Source organism: Cydia fagiglandana, chromosome 6 (genome assembly GCF_963556715.1).
Source record: "Cydia fagiglandana chromosome 6, ilCydFagi1.1, whole genome shotgun sequence".
In the NCBI taxonomy this organism is placed as follows: domain Eukaryota; kingdom Metazoa; phylum Arthropoda; class Insecta; order Lepidoptera; family Tortricidae; genus Cydia; species Cydia fagiglandana.
In genome coordinates, this window is record NC_085937.1 from 16,764,777 (window position 1) to 16,789,730 (window position 24,954).

Consider the following 24,954-nt stretch of genomic DNA (forward strand, 5'->3'; position numbering starts at 1 on the left):
ATAGTGCTTAGGCTAGACTTTGGCGATAATACTTTTAGGCTGCGTTTCGAACAGAGTTGTGCGAGGATCCGTTGCGGGGATGTGTTTTAAGGCCTGTGCACACCGGCTGCGTGTGCGTGACGTGCACGTGCGCGTGCGGCGTTGTAGTATACAGATCCTTATGAGAGACGGCACACCGATTGCGTGACGTGTGCGTGAGCGGCTCCAACATTTTAGCGCACGCGCCCGTGCACGTCACGCACACGCAACCCGGTGTGCACAGGCCTTTATAGAACCAATAGAATTACTGCACGCTAAGCGAGAGACAAGTGAAGTGATTCCATTGGTTCCTAATAAACACATCTCTGGTCGAAACGCAGCCTTAACACGAAAATGTGTTTCTGTTTATACAAACTACTCGTAGGCCTATTCGAAAAGGTTTTTGTATGCGAAGGGCGAGTGTTTTTAGAGGTTCGTACCAAACAATAACAAATGGTAGTCTGTTTCCGCTGTTTGTTCTTTTTTTTATTTTTATTATTTTTATTATTTTTAGGTCTTTTCCATATCTCGGGACCATGGGGTCCCGGACCTTTGGGAGGCGTACGTGGGGCCGAAGCCAACAGCGCAGAGGCCCTTTAAGACACTTTAATCTAAAAGCAAGGGATACACGTGGCGGATACCATCCCCGAACGCACAATGTGATACATCCGGAGATGGTCCCCGCCAGGTGCAAAGACTATTGCAGTGCAGCACTTTTGTGCTGCGATGGGAACTAAGGTCATGGGCTATAGATTTGAAAGTTGGATGGACTGGATAATGGGCTATGGGAGAGACTAGCGGACACCTGCCGTGACAATCAGTCTCAAAATTGTATCAGACAGGTGGTGACTCGCCAACTCATTGAGTGGGCCCCGCAATGGCCGCACGCACAGTGCGACAACAGGGCAACACTTTGGAGTGGCTGTGAGGTTGTCGAGAGGTGAGTCTGCGGTAGCCAGATCCCGGTAATCCGTTCAAGGGCCGCCGGCGTTATGACATTTTACACTTCCAACCTGGAGCATAGGTCCCGCTCTTGCGACTCCACTCTGGCCGGCCAATCAAGGCAAGCACAGAGGCGAGGGCCAGATGACAGGGCCCTCTGGAATAGGGGTCCGCGGTGTCGCCACTCACCGTCAGCTCGCCACAAGCTGCCCCCGCGGGGTTATTATTTTTATTATTATGAATGGGCTTACTCATGGCCACAGACTAGCCGAGGCGTAGACGTGGCCCACGATGGAGCGAGCTCGCCCAGAAGGTGCCTGTTTACTCTTGATTTGTCCTTACATCTATCGAATCTTATCGAGCAGACCAAGAGGTCAAGTATTTTTCAATTGTAACTAACATTACAGTCAGCATATATATTTGCTGGGCCCCAACGTAAATGGTTCCTAATAAACACATCTCTGGTCGAAACGCAGCCTTAACACGAAAATGTGTTTCTGTTTATACAAACTACTCGTAGGCCTATTCGAAAAGGTTTTTGTATGCGAAGGGCGAGTGTTTTTAGAGGTTCGTACCAAACAATAACAAATGGTAGTCTGTTTCCGCTGTTTGTTCTTTTTTTTATTTTTATTATTTTCCATTTATTTATTTTTCTTCTTAGGCTAGGTCATTTATAACATGAATATAAAAGTAAAATACAAAAACACATAAAAAACAACAAAAAATAAGTATAAACACATTATAAAAAACCTAACCTAGGGTGCCGCCAGCAGCGGGGCAGGGCCCAAGCTGCCGGTGGTCAGGGCCGCAGAGAGAGGAACCGGCGGACTATCCGCGCCGTGTCCAAGATCACCGCCTTCTGCATCTGACCCTTGATCCAACCACCTAGCGAGAGTCTCTCAAGATGTCGGTCGAGACTCTTCGCTATTATTATTTTTATTATTATGAATGGGCTTACTCATGGCCACAGACTAGCCGAGGCGTAGACGTGGCCCACGATGGAGCGAGCTCGCCCAGAAGGTGCCTGTTTACTCTTGATTTGTCCTTACATCTATCGAATCTTATCGAGCAGACCAAGAGGTCAAGTATTTTTCAATTGTAACTAACATTACAGTCAGCATATATATTTGCTGGGCCCCAACGTAAATGGTTGCTAGACGTGCAAACATTTGTCATCGTTATGTGGAAAGTTGATTTCTGCTGTGAACAGAGCAGAACAGTGCATTACTGCATTACCTTCAATGCGCTCGACATTCTCATATTTTGTTAAATATTTGTTTCGGCATCTTGCGCGAAGATATGTATGTATGTTTTCCTAGACAAAGAAGCATTTCAACTCGTTCCTTTTGTGAGTAACGAATATGCGTATTAAATATATTAAGAACGGGTCACTAACGTATTTTAAGTCGAAAAACGCTCAACATGTTTCACTCCGTTTGAGGAGTGTCATCAAGAGCATGCGTTTGCGTGAGTGACCCTTTCTTAATATATTTAATATGTCTATTTCTCACGGAAGTTTTGATATTAATAAAGAATATGCGTATACCCTGCGAGCAAAATAAAACATGAGAAACATTTATAAAACTTCAAGCCCTTTGTTTGTTTTAATAACTCGTAACTTGGGTCATTCAGGTTGGTCTGTTATTAGGCTGTTATAATCTCATTTTATGTTACCATTGTCAAATGTATGTCTAGACTGAAATAAATGTCATATACTAAGAAAAAGTGACCAAGGCCTCCAGTGCCCCAGACTGGAATCGAACCAGCGTCCTCTGCTATCGCGGCAGGTGCCTGTGCCATTCGGCCACCGGGCCACACCGGCATAGGTCTATTTTTCCAAGTATATGCACTTCTTAATGAAGGCTTATGGCGCCCCCTGACCATCCCTAAGGTAGAAAGGTAAGGTAGGTAGGTAAGGTAGAATATTTTCTGAAATATAATTTAATTTGTTCTAATACTTCTTATAGTAAATGTATGTTTGTTTGTTGCAGGGCGGTGACGGACCCGCGCGACGGCCGGCGCGTGGCACTGAAGAAGCTGCCCAACGTGTTCCAGTCGCTCGTCTCCTCCAAGCGCGTCTTCCGCGAGCTCAAGATGCTGTGCTTCTTCAAACATGAAAACGTAAGTTCTCAAAATACGTCACAGTTAGTACAGAATACCTGCCAATGGTACCTGATAAGCTAAATACGGGTAAGTGTGGCTGGCCTTCGCATTGGGGTCTTTTCCTGTGTTTATTGCAGTACTTACATTTCCTATTTACTTGCAACTTGCTTTTGGTGCAACACTATGTATTCGTACTAAACACTAATCAATGTGTTATCAGGCCCCGGTATGTTACACTTATCCCGCAGCCATACTTAACAGCTCTTTATATGACTTTTGTGGCATTGTACGGGGCTGTTTTGTATTCACACGCGGTATTTTCATTAGAATAAAAAAGGTTTCTCGTTTGGTATCTTAATGCAAACAAAAACTCAACACTAAGCATTTAATTCTCAATAGCTACATACTTAAATAATTTCTATAATCACAAACGATAATCGCATCGACTGTCGCATTAAAATTCGCAATTTAAACAATTGTTTATTTATGAAAATGACTATTAAAGAAATTCAATAAATTTCAACTAACAATGCAATTACGTTGCAAGCGTGCATGATAATTTATTCATTTCCAATGAGTTCCATCGACCGTTGCTTTGTTGGAGGCGTGTGCAATGTCGCCGCGTGCAGAGAGAAAAAAGTACATAAGAGTGATCACTCCATACATCAGTTTAGGTACCAAAACGACTATTATTTTCGTAGTCGAAATCAGCTACTTGACAATAGACGTTGCGGCGACCGAAAAGTCTAATGCTCAAGAAGTTTCAGCTAATATTATAATCGGATTAACCTGAACTCTATTTTCAACTCCTGCTTCTAATATTAGTTGAAAATTGTTGTTCAATACAATTTTCGTGAGTTGCCACATAAGAGACATCTAGTATCGAATAGCGGCACTGATAATTCCGCTACTCGATGATGTCGACTACGAGAATAATAGTCGTCTTGGTACCAAAACGGATATGTGGAGTGAGCACTCTATTCTTACTATATATCTCTATGCCGCGTGCAAACACGGGATTTGCATCGAAATGGGGGATCGGATCGGATAGCGAGCATTATGTCCGTATCGCGAGTATGACGGACGCTAATAACACGTCACACTGCCGCGCCGGCTTAGCGTTTATAAACAACAAGAACAACAACACATTTGCAAATTTCACCACATTCCTGCTACCAATCTAACATGAGGCTAACATGAAAACGATAGTAGACATCATCAGTGTTCGGCAAACTTGGTGCCACGCCGCGGGATTCCTACAAAAAAATCTTAATAAGGACATGACTCAAACGCCGCGATCTTGGTCAAAAAAGTAATTTGAGTATTAGAATATTAAGTGTTATTTATTTATAAACAGACGTTTAAACACTGAATAAACGCATAAATTGTATCATTATTATTTAAAAACATTGATACACTTTAACCGAGTATTAATTCAATTTCCCGTATAGATTATACAGGCCTCCTCTCGCGCTCGAGAGGAGGCCTGTGCCCAGCAGTGGGACGTATATAGGCTGAGATGATGATGATGATGATGTATAGATTATAAGTCATACTTCTTCTTTTTTGCACCTGTGTCATTTTCATGTCAAAAATTATCAAGACACGGGTTTCATCTAAAATAATGTCTTTAATTGTACACGAGATCTATGTCGGTAATATACGACTTTGTTAGAGGTGCACAATCCAACAACTTTTGATTGCATTTTCCACCACCAAAAGATCTGTTACATATCGCTGGCCCAATATTACAGGGTTCTATTTTTCACTTTTATCGAACTGAAATTTGAACATTGTCATAGTGACATTAAGTTGATTTTCAACTATCTTGAAAATGTAACAATTGTAACATAGAACCGTGTAATATTGGGCCAGCGATATGTGAAAAGTTACCATGATATTATACAATTCTATCAGACAAGTTTCGCTATTCATAATGAATGGTAGATGGTAGAAAAAAATACAAATTGAAATACCACCTAAAATAACTACTGGCAGTTAGGTATTAGGGCGGCCCAAAAAATTTTTTTTTGAAAATTCCTTTCTCCACCAGTTTCTTTTCGTTTGATTAGACTTAAAACGGCGTTGTATAAAAATTTAGAGAAATCGGGTAATGTTTAGGGGTTGCTATGATTTGACGCTTTTTTGGAATGTACAGAAAAAGTAGACATATTTGTAAGGAGCACTTTAATTAAACATTTTTATATGAAAATGAACATGAAATAACATTAAACTATACTAGTATATTAATTAATTATTTACTAACTTCACTCGGATCCTTATCACCAGAACTTATTTCGAGGATGTTAGATTTTGAAGCTACGGGGTATTTCTTCCTATGCAGATCGACGACGCGGATAAGGTATTGCTTCTGTTCTTCGTTTTTTGTAATGCTTGAATTAATTTTTTGGATCAAAGCAATACCTCTGCACAGTCATTTACAACTTTCATTTGTTGTACCTTTTTCTGCATATCGACATAAGTTTGATCAGTGTGCCAGTGTGACGGGTCTTTTACTAAAAATGCTTCAGATTTCTCTCGACCATTGCTAAAGCTACATCTGTGCCAGCCATACTACAGCTTGTTGTATCTTCTCGTTGCATGATGAGAAATATCTTATCTTCTTCGTTTTGCATTATGTTTAAAGCGTCTTTTGCAGCTATATTAAAAAGCTCTAAAAGATCAGATGTAAACAGCGCCTCTTTAACACGACATGACTCTAAATCAGTTTTAATATATTTTTTTAAAAGGTTGTATGCATCTCAGAGCTTTCTAAATGTTCTTTCTGCAGTGTCAATTCTTTGCGTGGGAATCCTGGCTTTTGCCTAAATTGCTAGAACAGATTTCACATTTTTAATGCTTTGTTTCACGGACTTCTTCTCTTCTAAATGATGAAAGTGAAATCTTCTGAGCACATCACCTTTCGACGGAAGTCTCGCATTAGATATTGATTCTGTTGGTTTCCCAATGAACCACACTGCCGAGTGCTGCTGTTATGTAGCCCTAGTTGATACGGAACTACTAGTCGATGCCATATGTCACTATAGTTCTCAAATTTATCATAAACTTACATATACCAGATACTTAATATATCATAACGCAAGTATGCACAACAAAAAATACTTCTTTCACTTACGCAAGTATTAATAAGAAATGAAACAAATAACGAAACAGGGTAATGAGGGTAAACCTCGTTAAGATTAGGTACTATTGAAATTGGCCGTTGCGGGTACTACGCTTTTTAGTGAATTTTATTACTTCCAAATCATAGCAACCTCTAAACACTGTCCTAGAAAGCTCAATTTTGGTACATAAAATTTTCGTTCATAGTCGAATAAGAAAACACTGGTGGAGCCCGAAAAAATAAAACAATTTTTTTTTTCATACATTCGTGGACCACCCTATTAGGTATTTTAATAAAATTTTAAATACTAACTGTCGCTGAAATTAATCTTGACATTTTTCACTTCACAAATGAAACAAAGAATGTGAAGCTTTTAAAAACGTATTAGGCTCACTCTACGAAATTGAATTACGAAAAACGTTCCCCAGCTCCCAACTGATATTTTAGCGTTCACTTAACTTAATTTTATTTTCAGGTACTATCGGCGTTAGACATCCTTCAGCCGCCCACGTTAGACTTCTTCCAAGAAATGTATCCTTTTCGTTAAACGGGTGTCAGCTGCAGCGGGCGACGGTGACGCATGCCCGTTGCTCGCTTCCCGGTGCTCTCGGCGTGCCACGTGAGGCTACATTTTCCAATGTGCACACTTGCACAGTCGACGTCAAAGATATGTTTACACTTTTATCCTTATTACAAAGGAGTAAGGTTCAAAAGTGTAAACATATCTTTGACGTCGACTGTATATCTTTGACGTCGACTGTAATACGAAACCTACGAGATTATACCCGGAGGTTTTGATTAATACGGCCCCATAAGGTCCCACAACCTATTTTAGAATGTTAAGATTTAAAAAGTACATATTATTATACTACTGCCACGCTATGTTTGCACTGACTTGGCAGTGGGAACGCATTTCATCTCACAGGACAAACAGGAAATTTTAGCGTGGTCGAACTCAAAGGAGAAAATTTTAAAATTATGTCATTATCATTCTATTTTTATATAAATAGGTGTTGGGGTTTACGAGGATAGATAATAGATGAATAGTATATTTATTTGTATCGATTGCGAAGCGATTGGAATATAATTTTTAAACTAACTCAATGGAATATCAAGTTATTAAACCATTCCCAGTACGGATATGATGGTCGCCCACGGTGTTAAACAGTGACAGTTATTTTATCACGTGGATAAAGATGGATAAAGCTATCCATAATACGCCGGCAGATTTTTATCACTAACTGGCATTGGAAACCATGTCTTTAAAAAAGTTCTAATTTACTAACACAAATTTATGATGCTGATTGTATAGGTATCTTTAGGAACTCGACCACTAACGAAACAATTTTACCTCGATATCTCCTAAAATTGAAATAACAATATCGTATTTTATAACTTAATTTCCTACTGAAGACATACCAGCCCTGGTGAACCCAAACAATTGAAACCACCGTCCCCGGGACACCTTGTATCAATCAATGAAAGTCATTGTATCTCTACCATAAAATACCTTATTAAAACTAATTCAGACAAGGTATAGATTCATACAACCACTTAAACTACGTTTAAAGTTCCACTCACACTTAAAGTTATATGGTTTCTCTAAATTGCGGAAACTAATTGCGAACTTTATTGTGTTTGTATACTACATGTGTATTATGTATACATAGCGTAGGTATTAGGTATGTTTGTTGCTTAAAAGTTCCCCATAAGATGAAACTTCTCTTCTCGACATGCTTGTATCTAAATTCATATAGAATCTACAAGCGTGGAATTTATGCTATGATCCATCCGTACATTGTTATGTACGTGTATATTTGTCAATAAAATGCTAACATTGTCAAGTCTACTGCACAAATATGATTGAATAGAGTAGAAACGTCAGACTGTGTTGAGACTTTCTTGATTAAATTTCTAAATCCACCTATATCTCTAAATGATATAAGCTACGTTATAAGAATTTTTGTGAATGAATAGCCAACGATGCCGCATCGCCGTCATAATTGTCAAGCTTCAGCAGTTTTGCAATCATATTTTAACGTCAAAATTTATGATCGCCCGGATATCACAATATAGCAGAGATTAATGATTTAGCGCCCGGCTAGAATAGCCAAGTTCTATTTCACGCTGTCAATCCAAATAGCTGTAACGCTTAGATGGGCTCAAGTTCTGGATTTTCACCTGGTCTCCAGTTCGACCAATTTTGTCATAATTTCGATACCGCCTCGATTTATCTGGATTGGATGGATTGGATTTGTCTCGTAGAGATCGGATGTCCGTTGAAATTACTCGATAAGATTTATAGCTTGTTAGAATATATTTTTGTATTATAACGCAGGTGATTGATTGTTTTTTCTAGGTTTTTACATTATCGTTTATCGACACAATCTTTTGGGATGCGTGTATAATTCTGACGTGCGCAAAGACAATGGTCGTTCTGATTCTGACACTTTTATTAATATAATTCCCACTAATACTTCATTGAAAGTTTCCGTAATGGCAAAGGATAACACATCTTATAATTACAGAGGTAATATTGTTAACTTGCTTCTGGTTCATCATTAACCATAATGAAATGAACTCCAAATGCGCTCGTCGAACAGAGCTCCTGATTGATTGACTTTGCCTCCGCTGCTGATCGTTCCCTTTTATTTCACGCGCTCCACCCGCTGTATAGGTGCTTCAATTAATAATATTAATTATTTGGCATCCTCCGGCTGCCGCGGCGAGCGTCAGCTGGCCCCGAACACAATATCTCGCTGCCCATGCCCCGAGCCCGACAATTTATTCCCCAGCAACTTTTATTGAAATTCGAATGGCACTCTTTCCTCTCTGGCTTTACGAAGTAAAACGAGACCGGCGACAAAGGCTGCTCGAGACTAGGATCCTAAGAAATTCATCGAATTGAATATTTATTGAGACCTTTATGAGTAATGGCGGCGCTTTTGGTAAAGTATTCCCGGTCGAGTCCACTGTGGACGTGTATTTCCTTCGAATACGCTCCTTCAATTGCCGTGAAGGAATGTAATCAGTATTTATTTTATGTTGACTTCTTTATTAGGAACGAGTTTGTGTTCAAGTATTCAGTACCTACATGTTTATAGTGGGAAGTTTTAGTTTTAAGTTGTTTCATAGTTACCTTAGTGACATTACGATTGTAATATACTTTGGCAAATATAGCGAATAGCGATACACAATTACACAACAAATGCTTATTTATTTAAAAAATCGTCATAGATCAACCAAAGATTGACTAATGGGTAATAGCAAATACCTTGACATTAAAGGCCACCATTGTCTTACTGTCTTATTGTATTGTGGAGGAGGAATTGGATTATAAGTAAGAAATAAGTATTTATTTACAACATGCGGATTCATTACTTTACAAGAGGCATTTTAATCAAGAATGATGAAAGGAACCGATTATGTCTAGTACCTACAGCAAATATCGACATTCCTGTTAACAAACAATAAGCAATAATGAAGTTGCGTAGCTATCACGTGAATCAATGATAAACAGCAGTAAAAAAATAATGAGAACGTGCTCCATTCATTCCTTCGCAATCTCGATCATTGTGCGAAAGAAATTACTTCCCATTTTTCTTCGCTACGCATGGGCAAATATAATATAAGCCAAACGAAAACAATTATGAAAGTTCAACAGGCAAAATATAATATTCCATAACGCGTTGATGGACGAATCTTGTGAAGTAGGTGAAAGAAAAATACCCCAAGTTTCCGACAAGGCGACGACGCGAGGCTCTGAAAGTTTACTAAGCGAAGTAGACAGCGGATCAAAATACATAGACCATAGTACAGCATACTTTTTGTATTGCCGCTGAAGGATTGTCGCGATGGAAAAATAAGATTGCTTGTGAAATGCAAACAATAACTGATTGCTTCAAATTATATCATAATAGGTACTTACTTTTATCATCTTCTCATTAGTGTAAACTAGAAAAATTTACAAAAAAATAGGAATGTTTTTTCCAATGTTATCTTAGATTGCGTCTTGTCTATCAGTGTCCATAATTAACTTATTTTCTTTCTTTGTTTCTTTCTTTTACGACGGCCATGTAATGCCGACAAGAGCTTTGAAGTAATTCAGCTACAATTTGCTAATCAGCTAAGTAATTAAGCCGGTACTAATTGAAGCATCATCACTGCCTAGTAATAAGCCGATTAACCGCTCCGATGATTTGTTTACTCCTCGCTTTCCCATCAGCCGTCCACCGAAATAGAACAAAGTGCTTCCGCCAAATAAAATGCAGTGCCATTCCCCCCTTTGTCCGGCATTCTTGACGTTTGCAATGACTCATACTGCGTTCTAAGTTCTAAAGTAATATTTATAACATTTGTTTGAAACTATCCTTTGTGGCTCGGTATCTGTAGTTTGTCTTTCGATTTATATGGTTTTAAATATGTTTCCGGCGTTTAAGCTGCAAGTTTGCATACGCACGAGAGATAGCCGCTATTCATTTGAAGTCACACGAAGTTATTTGCATGGAATTTAACTCATGCACTTTGTCGTCTTTACTACATTATCTAAAGATTTATTGTGTTTAACATGTTTATCTTTATTTGGTGTTATGTTGATGAAATATTGCCAGAGTTAATGTCTCTTTAAGTGGCCTTTGAAACGTTCTGTTTGGTGGGCTACTGAAAAAGTCGTGTTTACCTAATTTACTTGAGCTACAATGAATCAGCCAAACCTATAAAGACTTGAAGTGGATTGAAGCCTTACAATACACCTACAACTGTAAATAACCCACGTACTCATGTTTGATGTTTGACTGACGTATGTGCTGTAAAGATAAATTGGTTGTCAATTTAAAAAGCGACAAGTCGAAGGGAGGAATTCGTAATGAATCCGTCTTTCAGTTACAATGCACGAGTTGGAAAACAAAGGGAAGAAAAGGAAAATTGGCAGCTTGAATCTTTCCGAGGCGATGACGTGAATGGACTAAGCACTTTTAGCGAGTGCCTCTCTTCGAAGTACCGACTTATATTTTTCCGATATCCTATTGCGAAGAATTTTCACATAATACATACATCGTTTTGATATAAGGGAATATACCTATATAGCGTTGAGGTCACGATTTTTGACCTTCTGATATGGTCGTTCTTAACTCAACTGACTGACCGCGTTCCAATTGATATCTTTCGATCACCTTGTCGTCAACATCTCAGACAGGGTAAGGGATAAGAAATTATAAATTTGCCAGTAAATGTTTTTTGCTTAACTCGGATTGATTTATATTGTAGCCGTATATTCACAGACAATCTTGTTGCGTAAACCAAGTTCCCATATTTCAGTAAGCGCATTCATACACACTTCCATAGCTACCAGCGCAGTAACCGTAATCTTTGGCATTCGTTTGTTCTCGCGCTTCAAGCTCCGTAACAAAACATAATTCTACACAACGCCTTTGTCTTTCTAAACTGCTTTTGTTCTTCGGCCATTTCTTTTGTTTGTTTGCGCGTTTCTTTTGTTCCACGCAATTCGTGTCTTTGTTCCAGGCAGGGCTAGTTCGCGCATCGTGCGCGGTGCAGCGCCCTTGCGCGTGCGCTTCCTAATTAGCGGCCGGCGTGGGCCGCATGGCCCGATTTAACCTCGCCGCGTCACGCCCGTGCTCTGCGCGGACACCGGCCGTAGACCGATGCACTCGCCATCGTAACCACTTTGTGTCTACGAACAGCAACGCAATCGTGGACTTTATCTCTTTGGAATAAAGTCTACGAATGGTCAACTCACTGTGTCCAAGTTTGTGAAAACAGTTGGAAAATACTGATCATTGCCTAGGTTTCTTCTTCTTTTGCACTGGCTGGTGGTTTTTGCGTTCCTGGCTATTCATATTGATTGAGGCCTTTGCGAAACTCCTCCTTTCTCTTTTTATTGTCACTATGCTTCATTTGCCTATGTTACAAAGTCAAGCAACTCTCTTTATATACATTCCTTCTTTAGTAGCTGTTAAATATTATTACCAAGAAATCGATTTGTGTCGGTTAAAGTCAGTAAATTTAAGTCTGTTAATACTTAGTAGTAAATTACGCCACAATAGGGTTTGTAAGGTTACTCGTTGGGTGACCGACCCGAGCACGCGCACCCGGCCCGCGGTTTATACCTACAATTAAAATTTACTTTGAAACAACGTAATAAAATCACGTTGTGACACTCAAAACGCTCCAATTTTCGCCATAATATTGTTGCGGCTTCAATTCCGACTTGGAAAGATTTGGAATGGTTTAGCAATCCCGATATACAAATATATAAACAAGTAAGTACGGCATTAACAGGAAATATTGGAATATTATTATTATGTGTGTTTTTAATTTGCTGCTTATCAACATAATGTTAATTCCCCGACCGATTACTTTTTCAGACTAATAGTGTCTCATTTATTTTAAATGTCTTCTGCAGTATCCTGTGAGAGATTAATGTTTTGTGATCTTTGTCTCTTGACCTTATTTAAATTAAAACAAAAACACAATTACTTGCTTCCCAGTTCTGACGAACGATGATACACTATTCCTTTGTACTTGTACATCACGACCTTGTCTCCAGAGTGAAATTCCTCGTACGGGACGCATCTCACCGAAAAACATTAAACACTCGTGGCGGGTCTCCGTGATTCACCGACACCGTGTCTTTATGATGAACGTCGCACGACGCACTGTAAAGTGCTTACAAATAAAAATTACGACTGAAGTTGATGGCTCTTTGTTCATCATAAACAGATTTCATTAAACTTGTGAACTGAGGGTGTTAATCACATTTAAGCGACTTAAAGTATTGTGTTTGTTGGAAACAAGGTTTTTAGGTTTAAATTGAAATTTATTTACATGAGATGAGTTTTTTGGGTCGCTTTACCGCATTTGTTAAAGCTGAAAACCGCAAAAAACACTGGACGTGGTTAGCGGCACATATAGATAACAATTAAGTTTTATTTTCATGCGGTAACTGTTTCGTTTCTATAAAGAGTTAACGGGTAGGTATATTCAGAACGACACAGCCCATGACTTGCTAATATTTAACATTCACGATCAATAAGCCTGTTGGAAAATTCATTTAAAAGGTCGTACATAACATAAGACTTGAAATTGTGCGTTACTCTGGCAAGACCTCATTTGTCATTAAAGTTTTATTAGGTATATTTCAGCTCTACTTATTTTAAAGGATTGTTTACTATGTCGTATTTTTGTAATTCGTCTCGCTTCGCACTTTGCAATTGCGAATGATTTCATTTATGTTTTACTTTTTAGCCCTTTGTTTTTGTTTTCATAGCCGCGAACGTAACTTTATTCCCGTATTAAAAGGGATAATTTATGAAACAAAACAGTTCATATAAAAGTCAGACAACTTTTTGCTGTTTTCTGTAAATATACATTGACCTTCGTTGATAAAACACGACATTCCTAGTAATAAATAGTTAATTAGCTACATATTGAGATAGTTTATCTGCTATATATTAAAATAATGATTGAGTGGTGTGTTATAACAGTTACTATTTGATATAAAATTATAAGTCAGTCTTGAGATCTCGAATACGAGAGCACTTAAGGATTTCATATTTTGAGACGAAGATTCCTTAACAAAGTATTCCTATATTCGTAAACATATTATTTGCTTTCTTACCCTGATTAAATGTGTACAATAATGCATTAAGCCCGAACATCAGTCGGCATACCGGTAGCCGATTTATAATAGCCAATGCAGTGTTTTATTATGTTGCAAATATCGAGTAGTCGCATGAGGATGGTGTATTTATTGCTCGCATGAGATCCGTTTATGTGATGCCAGCGACCCCGGCCGTTAAGTACGCCCGGTGCGCTTTAATTACGGCCCTGCCGTGCCTATATTGCACACTAATGCTTTTTTACCTATTCACTTTTATACCTTTTCAAATTGCTTGTGTTTTTCGTTAGTCGCTGTCTTGTGGTGTAAATATTGTAAATGAAGATGTCGACAATCTTCTTACGTCGAATAGTGGCTTTATGAAAGAATAGACTCCATATTTAGACGTCGCGATTTTATAAGTGGTTCGACTAGGATCACGCATGCATTTATTTACATGAATACATTATGCGCGATATTTCAGTTTGTACCTACACAGATTTTATAAATTGATAAATTGCCTTCTGCTGCACTCTAAAAAAAATTTGGTTGGCCCTATCAATATCTTGATGGCCGTAATCAAGCATCTTGATTCCATACGAGCCTAACAAGAACTTAAACATATCAAACAAGGTAATTCTGATTGCTATTACTATTGTTAGGTAACTGAACCAATTAAGATCTTGTTCAATATTTACACGAAAAATAATTATGCTAACTAATTGATCCTAGTAAGATCAACTAAGGGTTTGATAATGAAAACAAACAAGTTAGTTTAACTAAGATGTAAATCAATGTTAACATGAAGAATTACTGTATTAACTATTTGACCCAAATAAGTTCAACTAAGAACATGATTACACCGACTTATGGCGTATTAGCCTGAACTATGATATTGGTCAATTTGAATCTTAATTGTTTAATCATTTCAACTAAGATGTAAATCAATGTTAACATGAAAAATTACTGTATTAACTATTTGACCTAAATAAGTTCAATTAAGAACATGATTACATCGACTTATGCATCTTATTAGCCTGAACTAAAATATAGTTCAATTTGAATCTTAATTGTTTAATCATTTCAACTATGAAGCTTGTTTAGTACAATACCATTCTTGTTCAATTGTACTATGACTTACTTTGTCGCATTTACTAAAACATTTCTTTCAGATCTCTAGTTTTTATACGCGCCGTGCTGAATAATGCTGGTGGTTCTCGTTATTATTCTCAAGGAATTAGTCTTAAATACTAAAATATACATTATACATTTATTTTAGATCTTTTTGGCGATCGGCTTAGACCGGTTTAACTTGACAAACACGGGAGGAGGCGTGCTTGTGAAATGTGAAGCCTTATCGGCCTAGGCCGATCCTCAAAAAGATCTGAAATAAATCTGTAATCTGTATTACCTACTTAGTATTTAAGACTAATGCCTTGAGTATAATGCGAGTACGAGGACCAGCATTTATTCAGCACGGCGCATATAAAAACTAGCACAAAGGAAATTTATAAAATTTAAACGAATAAGTAGTGAATAAAATATAACAACAAAGAAAGGGATAAAACATAATTAAACTAAATCAAGCCCGTAGAGTTTTATAAAAAGGGGGTAAATGAATAAAACAAAAAATATTATAATAAGATGTTATTTATTCATTTAATAATTTTGAAAGTAAACGTTTTGCATTTAAATTCACACGCACGGATCCGTGTCTAAGCATACGAGGGGTTAACACTCGTTGGTCCAATCACGTTCACACTTGTTGGTCTATCCAAGCACACTACACTCACAGTGTCACTATCACTACGCGAGTTTGATTCGGATGTCACTGGTTGTTTTTTAGTCAAACAAATCACAAGATTCCACACATTTGACAGTTTAAAAACCCATCTTTACGATTAAAATTGTTCTATTTGTGAATTAAGGCTTCTCTTACCAATCTTGGTATATAGTGGCGTGCTGTCGAAATGACCTTGGGACTATGCAGCTCGATCCAGTGACTTGTACCCGACTCAAGGTGACACTGAGCAATAGCTGACTTGCGAGCGTCGTTGTTCTTGACCGCAGCGATGTGGTCTTTAATTCTGCAGGCAATAGTGCGTTTGGTATGCCCACTGTACGAACTACCACAACTGCAATCAACTTTGTACACACCAGGTTTTTCCAGAGGAATAAGTAATTGAATGAGCTTAACGCAACTGCGTGCTACAGAGACTGACTGCTCGGTCGCACGCGCCACGAGAGGGGCTCGGGCGGGGCGGAGAGCGGGTGTACAGGCGATCCCCCTACTTATCTCTTGATTGATCGGATTAACCGATTATTTAATTTAATTATTAAGAAAATCGATTTAACAAATAATTCTTAGTAGAATGGAATATTAGTTTCGTAATCAATACAATAACTTGATCATAATGGGATTGAGTGTTTTATCTTCGTTGTTCTAAATATTATATGTTTAGTTGATTCAACTACCAAATCTTATGTAAATCAACAAAGACAAAAAAATCAAATAAACTATTAAAATGTTCATAACTATTAACATATTTATCTGTTTTAATTAAATTGTTAAGGATTGAATTAACCTACGTTACATAATTATGCCAACAAGTTAATAATAGATGCGAAGTATACAATTGTTAGGATTAATAACATACCTACTTTATTAGTTCAATCACAGATACACTTATTGTTTTAAGTAATCAGCTTTCTTTGATTTATACAAGATCGTTATTGTTGTAATTAACTTAACGCCAACTAAGAGAAAACTGCTCTTAGTTGGTCTTAATTTTTTAGAGTGTGGCAATGCATCGTATAATATCCTTTTCATGTAATATGTATCACGTGACTTAAACATTCTAGTCAGATGCCAGTTGTAAATGCTTGAACAAATTCACATAAACTCGCAGCTTCCTTATTCTAATCCAGGATGGATTTAATAGCTCAGTAAAGCCTTTTATGGTGCCCCTAGACTGCGCTCCATGTGTCTATACGCGATCGCTTTACGATTTGTCATTACACGACATTCTTCACCCGCTGTCGATCACTCGTTTTATTACAAGCCACCATCTCGACACGTCATATGTCATGACTTAGTCACGATGCATGTACAAAGACTACGAAGAATCTGCGCTTGTAAGTTGTTACTGAGCGCAGAAGAGTGTCTGTTTCTATTGATCCAGTAATCCCAGGAGAACTATGAAATCGAGATTATTGTTGATATTGCCTACGTCTGCCAAGCATTTGGAATGACGGCTCTGTTTCCAACTCATACAATGTTACTTTTATACGTGGAAACATAACACGGGAAGTCGTGTGTGTCGCGACATTAATTTATTGCGTATTTATATGATAAGGAATTATGTTGGCATGACACGAGCTCTAATTTATGGAATACTAAAATAGTCCTATTTGAAATGAGTATTTTGATGTGCGAATAAAATTCGCACTATACCTAGCCTATTTTCCTTACGGATGTCTCCACGGTAACTTTTGGAAGTTTGGCTCTAACTTTTCTGCTGCCAAAGTCGTCGGAAAATTTGCGTCTATCCCGCACGTAAATATTTGCGACCACGAAACGTGCTCCGTAACATTAGCTAGCTATAATGTATAATTCAGTCGGTCTATATTTCCGCTCAAAGTAATATTTCTTTAAAGGGCTTTAATCAGACAAATGTATTTCCATATTTGCATCAATCAAATAGAAGCGAGGTTAGTTCAGACATATCTACTTATCCGACGAAAGTCGACCGACTCCAGTACGAGTCGTAAAAGGAATACGTTTTATGTTTATGATCCATCGCCATGTCGTTATTTATGTAGGTATATCTTCTGCTTTTTATTATCTTCTATACGAAACTGCCTCTCAGAGATGAATACAGGTCAAAACAGCCTCACCTTTGTATACTTCGCCGGACAAAAGTTCAAAAATGTCGCCAGCGATATTAAAAGCAGTAAAAAGTGCAGATAGCAATAAAATTTTACGCCCGTAAATAACGCTCTATCTGTACACGCGACGCGGTTCAGACTAACTTAAATCAGATTTCTTCATAGATATGCTTTGTAATACGAGAGTTACAACTAAAACCAGACGGCTGCACAACAAATTAATATTGTTCTTTCTCGGTGTATATTTGGTAAACCAACAAAAGGTTAAACAATCAACTTCTCATAGCCACTAGCTTTAGCAGAAATAATAGGAGCGTACTTTAAATTTGCCACAAACAGTTGATCACAAGATTAAAACCAGCGTAATATCCCACTGAAGGTTCCTAACAATGCACATCACCGACAAAGCATGCGAAAAATGACGTTATGTTTATGTTCTTAACGTAATGGTATGGCCGTTGCGGAACATTAAACCTTGGTTTTTATTTTCCAAGTCAACGTTTAAGGTAAAATAATCTCATCGTAAATAAGCCCTTTATATTATTCCACGACTTCATTAAGTCTTTTAATGACATAACTTAGTGCGTTATTACGCCTTTTTATCAGTATGTACCTATTATGTATTCAGCTTATTTATGTTTCACCGTTTCCATATAGCGCTTGTCCAATCTATGCGAGACGTGACTCGTTTGTCGAATCGTCGATCGATTTATTAATTTCAACGGCAAAAATATATGTGAGTGGCATTTGTGATTCGGCAAGAGCTTAGTTCGTAGCTTACGGTGCACAGTGTTTCGTCTAGAACAAGCTAGGTGGACAAAATTATTTTTTTGTGTTTTTGGGTAGTATTATGGTTAGTATTGTTCAATTAAATATAATTTACTAAAAATTTTAAAATACCATGAAAAAAACGTAAAAAATTAAAATAAAATATATATTTAAATTAATTATATATTTTTTTGCAAATAATTTATTAACAAAATAATAAACAAAATTTTACAGTTCATTAGATACATTATGTTCATACTATTTACTTAAAAATATACAAAAAAATAGAAATATAGTACAGAAAAATAATTAAAACTTAACTTATTATTAATAATTAATCTGTTAATTATTAATAACCTAATAATCTGTTCTAACTCATGTATTATATCAGAATAATAATTGTTTTCCTTGTTTTGCGTAAGTTTTTTAAAGTTCTTCTAAAGGATATAACACACTTGTACCTTTTGCAATTGGCAAATAATGATATGATGAATATTTATGATAATCAGCCTTCATTGATCACATTTTAGTCTGCTTGTAAGTTTGTATTTGTCGATTTTGACTCAATATAATATGCTAATGCCTCATTAACACTTAGCTGCCTAGAATTCATTGAAGTACCTACTGCTGTCGTAAGAACAAGACTACGTTGGCTTATATGGACTTTCTCTAATTTTTTTAAACATTTTTGCCGTGTTCTATTTTCTGCCGATCACGAATCAATCGGGATTTCGGCAGCAGTTAAAACATAGGTACTTAATTGTACCAGGTCTTTAACTCAGCGTTTTTTTCGTTTTAAAAGGGGAACTTTTGAAGTTTAATTTGGGTCTTCCTGCAGGATTAACATTTTCAGACGACGTTGATGCACTTGGTCTAGTTATGAACACTTGTTTGGCCATCCATAACACTTTTAAACTTTTCCACAAATTGTTTCTTTAAATCTTGACGCACTATATTCCACTTGGTATTCAGTTTTGATGAATAAATGCTTAAAATATTTTTCAACCGTCTCTCAGACTCTTCTTTGAAATCTCGTTAGTCATATTTTACCAATATAAACTGATAAAGGTGGAAATTTTCGTCGTTTTTCCCCTTATTTGTCCATTCATCAAAAACCCCTTCCTTAAAATAGAGAAAACGTGTTCTGCAAAAAAAAAGAAAAAAAAATGTTCTGCAAATTTCTGCAAAATGAAATATACACCATCATAAACTAGAATTATGCAAGTAAATAATATCAAAAATCTAGACCGGTGTCAAGCGGTGTCAAGTATTTGCTAGTCTATCAAAGTTCTAAAATGAAGAAAAAAACACCAAGTTTTTAAGTGCATATTTATTGCTCTATACGAGCATTATTACAACTGATATGAACATGTTTTTATGAAAAATATAAAGTGCTTACCTTCAGTAATAAGATCTATTACCAAAACTTTTCATAAAATAACCTTTTACTTGTAAGAGATGTTGTTGAACGCATCACAAAATTGCAACTGATTTAGTTGTGCAATTGCACTTACCTCATTAGCTGACTTCTGCACCCTATAACTCATAAAATTAGAAAGTTAGACATAATCTATTAATGGGTCTGGGGGTTTCAACATGTTGTTTATCATATCTAATGACTCATTAGAGATAATTTGATAACGACTTTTGTCCACCTAGCTTGTTCTAGACGAAACACTGTGCGGTGCAGGCTCTTGAGATAGGCGGCGTGGGGTCCGGCGACCCTTTCCGTTAATGTATTCTGGCAATTTCGCTAACGCCCGCGCCGGGCCGCCTCCCGGGAACTTGAGCCCTGGCTAAACCCTAGATTAAATTTGTACCCTTCTGTTTATCATTACTTTTTTGTTATTCATCCAACCGATTCACTAACGTTCCCGCTAAAGTTTCACTCACTTAGTCCCCAATCGGGGCCCATTATCGTATTTTTCTGCCTTTCAAGTTATTCTTACGCGTCTTTTGAATTTTCTTATACAACGTCGTTACGCGAAACTTTTTAACGATAAGAGCTACATTATAATGTTTACAAAAATACTCTTCAGAGAAGTTCAATATAAACTTTTTATAATATTTTCTTAGGAAAGTTCCTCGTTGGTTTATAATCCGGATTAGTGCGTCAAATTCTGAATTGACCTTCTTTGTTATGGTAGTCAGTCCTTGCGTCCCTAGCCGTGAGAGCGGCATTTAATTGATCTACCCCCTGGGTCTATGGCGCCATGTGCATCGTATGCCCGCCGCTAATGCAACGAAAACTAAATGTCAGGATCGAATGGCCTTGTATTGTTTACAATATTTTTCTGATATCGGTGTATTGTGGTTATGATTACTCCTGGTAATATTGCTTCGAAATCCACAAGAGACGTATACGAGTAGGTTACTCGTTGGCGTTATTTGTGAGTTTGTGATTGCAGCTTGTTTATACGCTTGTTTACGCAAGGGAATTCTGAATAGTTAGACCGTTGAAATTGTTGTTTGATTCACTTTCCCTTTGTAATCATTATAAACAACGTAATTAGGCCAAGTTCGAACCCACTTGGCAATTGTTTACGATACTAACCGTATAATCCGTGACTTTGCGCCTTGCAAACGGACGGACGTTATGCCAAGGATTTCTTAAGGGCATAGTCGTTTCTCATGTCCGCTCCAGTAGGTAAACGACATTGCTATTAAGTGCATGCACAGCGTCCCTTTATTTACGCAATAATAGTCAATATAAATAAGGATGTTTGCAGTTGAAACGCACTTGTGAAAATTTGTAACGAGGCTAGCGATAAACGTAAGCGGCAGATATAAATCTATTGAATATTCAGTAATAATTTTAGATGGGAAGCGAGCAGGGTTTAGACCGTGGCACTTGGCACGGGACGGCCGAGAGGCTCGTTGGGCGGAGGCTCTAGAGGTCTGTGCTGGCGTGGCTTCGTCTCGATGACATCTTGGAAGGCTGCCCGAGGCGCGCTACGCTTTAGATAAACGTAAATGCCAACGTATTGCGGCTCCTCCACAATCGAAATAGCTTTTTTATGCTGCTTTTTTTCACTAAGAACTATTCCAGATGTCGGAAGTAGCTATTGTTGCAGCTAAAATCCGAAGTCGAGTAGGTACCTACTTATACTTAATAAGGTTTTCGAAACTATATTTCTACACGTGACATGTATTAAAATACTAATTGTACATCTTCATTACGTTTAAAAACAATTTAAACAGCCCAATTCCTTAAATAAAGCCGTGCAAAAGTAGTAAATTTACCTTTCATCATTCAAATTATTTGTATGAGGGTAATATTTGACTTTGTAAGGTAATTTAGTGTTCGGTTTTTGTTCACCAACAAATGTTGCGGACATATTTTCAGCGGCCATGTTTACATCGCTCGAACGTACAAAGCCGTGGATGATTAGTTAATTACCCCGCCAGGGAAATCAGTCCCCGTTCGGACCATTTAATCACATAAGGGAAAATTCTATTAAACAATGAAGAGAAAATCTTTTTACCCCTTTAAAGTTTCGTGACAACGCAAACAATCTCGGCACTTTTCTCATAACCCGTCTGGTAGTTTTTAAGGAGTAATTTGATCAAGCTACTAAAATTTCAAGAGTTTCCGAGTAATCGCCCGATCTGAGAAATCGTGAGTTGCTCGAATTTTGTTTTTGGGAGTAGTTGGGAAAATAATCTCACAACTCTGGTTTTAACGACTCTGTTGTTTATTAATGTCGTTTCTTCCTAGTTAGTCTTGGCAGAGTAATCGTGATCACGTAAGGTCATAGCCCGCCAGATGATTCTACTCTACGTCTTGTCTCTTGCTGTTGACTCACTGGCGCATGTGTTTTAGGATGGGTATACTTATTTGTTAAGGGATTTATTTAGTCAATCCAATGATATGTCTTTGTATAATAGCGTCATCTCCATATCGAGTTATTTGATCCAAATATTTGAGGATACTTGAAAGAATTTCTTCTGAGGCCTGTCAATAATCTAACGCATTTTGAGCGTGTAAGATAAGCTCACCTGATTTTTCTTCGAAGGTTTTATACATTGAAGTTATGACAGACTCTCATTGTTTTTCCTTCGCTCCTTTGTCGATTAAGTTAGCATCCTGCAGATAGCTGCGGAGACACAGGCGCGGACGGAAATTTGTTCCCTTGCTCGACCGGCGCCGCCAGTCGGTTTGCTATTAGCTGCGAATCCATGTGGATATTAAATACTTCGCGTTACGATATTAAAACTGAAAGAATGGCTTTAGGGGTTGTAACTCACTGTAAATAGGTAACTGGTGAAAAAATATAGGCATGGGATCGCCAAGCTACAGTTCCTAATCAAATCGAATATCGCTATTTGCTTACACGTAAAACTAAGAATGTAATAGACTGGCCACTTTACTGTTTAATACAAACTGAATACGGACGATAACTGCTTAAACACTTCCCATCTTTGCGTTTAAGCATGAAATATTTTATTCGCTCAGGATTGTTTGTCAAGTTTCTAGTAGGGTGGTCTTAAATCACACAGACTCGACACGGCAGAATGTACATAAGTCCGTAATTACACCACCATCAGGAACCTTAAACATTCCTACATTTTGCCGGCGTCTTTGCATTCCGGCATGCGTAAAGAAGCTTCGTATTAACCTGAATGTATTTACATTTGCGGCGGGTTTAATTTGTTCTGATCGATTTCTTGTTTGTAACGTGTCGTGTTTCTTTGACGCCGCTTTGGCTTCCCTGCTATAGGATGGCTGCGGTGCATGCCAGAGCTCATTACTTCAGAAACCAATTTAAGATGATGTAGAGAGAAAATATTTAAGCATAAGATGATGTAGAGAGAAAATATTTAAGCATCTCATATTTACTTTAACTGAGAAGATACCACTTTCGATTACATATAAATGTTATAAAAGTCTCTGACATCAGCGAGAGTTATATTTTCGAGGAGCTCACATTGCCGGGTATAACAAATTTTTTGAACAACCCAGAAACTGCCGGCGGTTCCCTCTCGGAAAATGCCATTCGTCAACGTCCGACCCGTGCTTGCCCTTACGCTTGGCGTGTTTGTTTCGAACTGACGTATTTTAATATTCACAAAATTAGGCCGCTACCAAATGAAATTACTTAAGCTTCACAACTTCCGTTTTCTGAAGGAAAGTAAGCACCTCTATTTGTTTGCCGCTTAACCTTTTCGTGAACTGGAGTTCCTACGGTATACCTGTTGGAATCTAATTTATATAATGAAATCGCTTTAGTAAATAACAAACAGTGCTGTGAGCCCAGTAAAGAGCTTAGCGTTAAGTTATTGCCTATCTGTAATCTGATTAAATGTTGCCGTATACAATTCTTAGATGACTAAATATAAACCTAGCTTAGCCGTGAATAGCATAAAATATTTGCGGACAATTTTCTCTCGTACTTATTACAATAAAATTGTTTTTCTTTCTTTCCCGCAGGCATAATAAAGCCACTACTATTTCAGTCACTAGGTATAATCCCGCAAGGAATCCGCTTTTTTCTATTTACATTGGTAAAAACGGATACTATCCTAGAAATGTATCCAAAAAATTAACTGTAACAGTTCCTTAGCTTCTATTCATCTCATAAAATTTATGAGGCGGTTTCGTTTTGTTTGAAGCCCGTATAATCAGCATGTCAATTTGCGTCACGTCTACAAGGCCAGGTTTTCCGACTTTGCCTATGGAATGATAATTTCGGCGGTAAATATTTTTCCACTGAGACCGGAGAGCGAACATAACCAGATATTCCCATACTTGACAATTTTAAACTTGATAACTTGCTCCACCTTATTTGTATAAACAAGAATGGTTTTACATTCTAAAGAAAAACATGAAAATAAATAAATGGCCAAATACAGCCAAGTAACTCGCCGGCCTAAAATGTGACCGTGCCAACAAAGACTCTCCTGCAGTATTTATTATGTCACGGACATTCAGGGTGCCGCGTATGCTCCAGTACCTAATGCGTTAACATTCTTCATAACATACGTATCTAATTCAGTATCAGGTCAACGCGCATCAATATCACGTGTAATTACTTCGGGCCACGGACGTTGATGGATCGCCCGGGAAAGAACGGATCCGCGACGCGTTCTGCCTCCCCGGGATTATGGCCGAGATGAATTGGACGCCTAGCCCCGCTCGCTATTGAATGGTGGCGCCCTCTTACAAGGGAAAATATACCTGCTGGTCGTTTTGACCGATATAATCTCGTTCAGACCTAAAGATTCCGTAGTTAATATAAACTTTCTTACTCAAGAGACTTAAAAAGTTGTGTGGTGCCCTAACAAATTATTATTTGTAAATATATTGCTTGACATATAATTTAGTATTAACTAGTAAAAAAAACGCCGTTGTTGTCACGACAGAGAGTCTCTTCACTTGCTTTGTACACAGATGAGTTTAATATATGTAGCCCATTACAATAATGAAACACCCTATAAGTTCTTCCTTAGTCACAAAACTTGAAGATAGCCACACTAGCTTGTATATCTTTGCCTA

The 24,954-nt window shown here is 37.7% G+C and overlaps 1 protein-coding gene across 2 annotated transcripts in view; it reads left to right on the plus strand.

Annotated features, from left to right (window-relative positions):
- LOC134665420 (serine/threonine-protein kinase NLK) overlaps positions 1-24,954 on the plus strand; it is a 195,407-nt gene that overhangs the window by 138,800 nt on the left and 31,653 nt on the right. For both annotated transcript variants that reach the window (XR_010098371.1, XM_063522383.1), the window contains exons 2-3: positions 2,952-3,081; positions 6,663-6,718. Coding sequence is in view for 1 of the 2 variants with exons in the window: in XM_063522383.1 (XP_063378453.1) it covers positions 2,952-3,081; positions 6,663-6,718 (186 nt within the window). In the remaining variant the exon portion in view is untranslated. The remainder of the gene's footprint in view (positions 1-2,951; positions 3,082-6,662; positions 6,719-24,954) is intronic.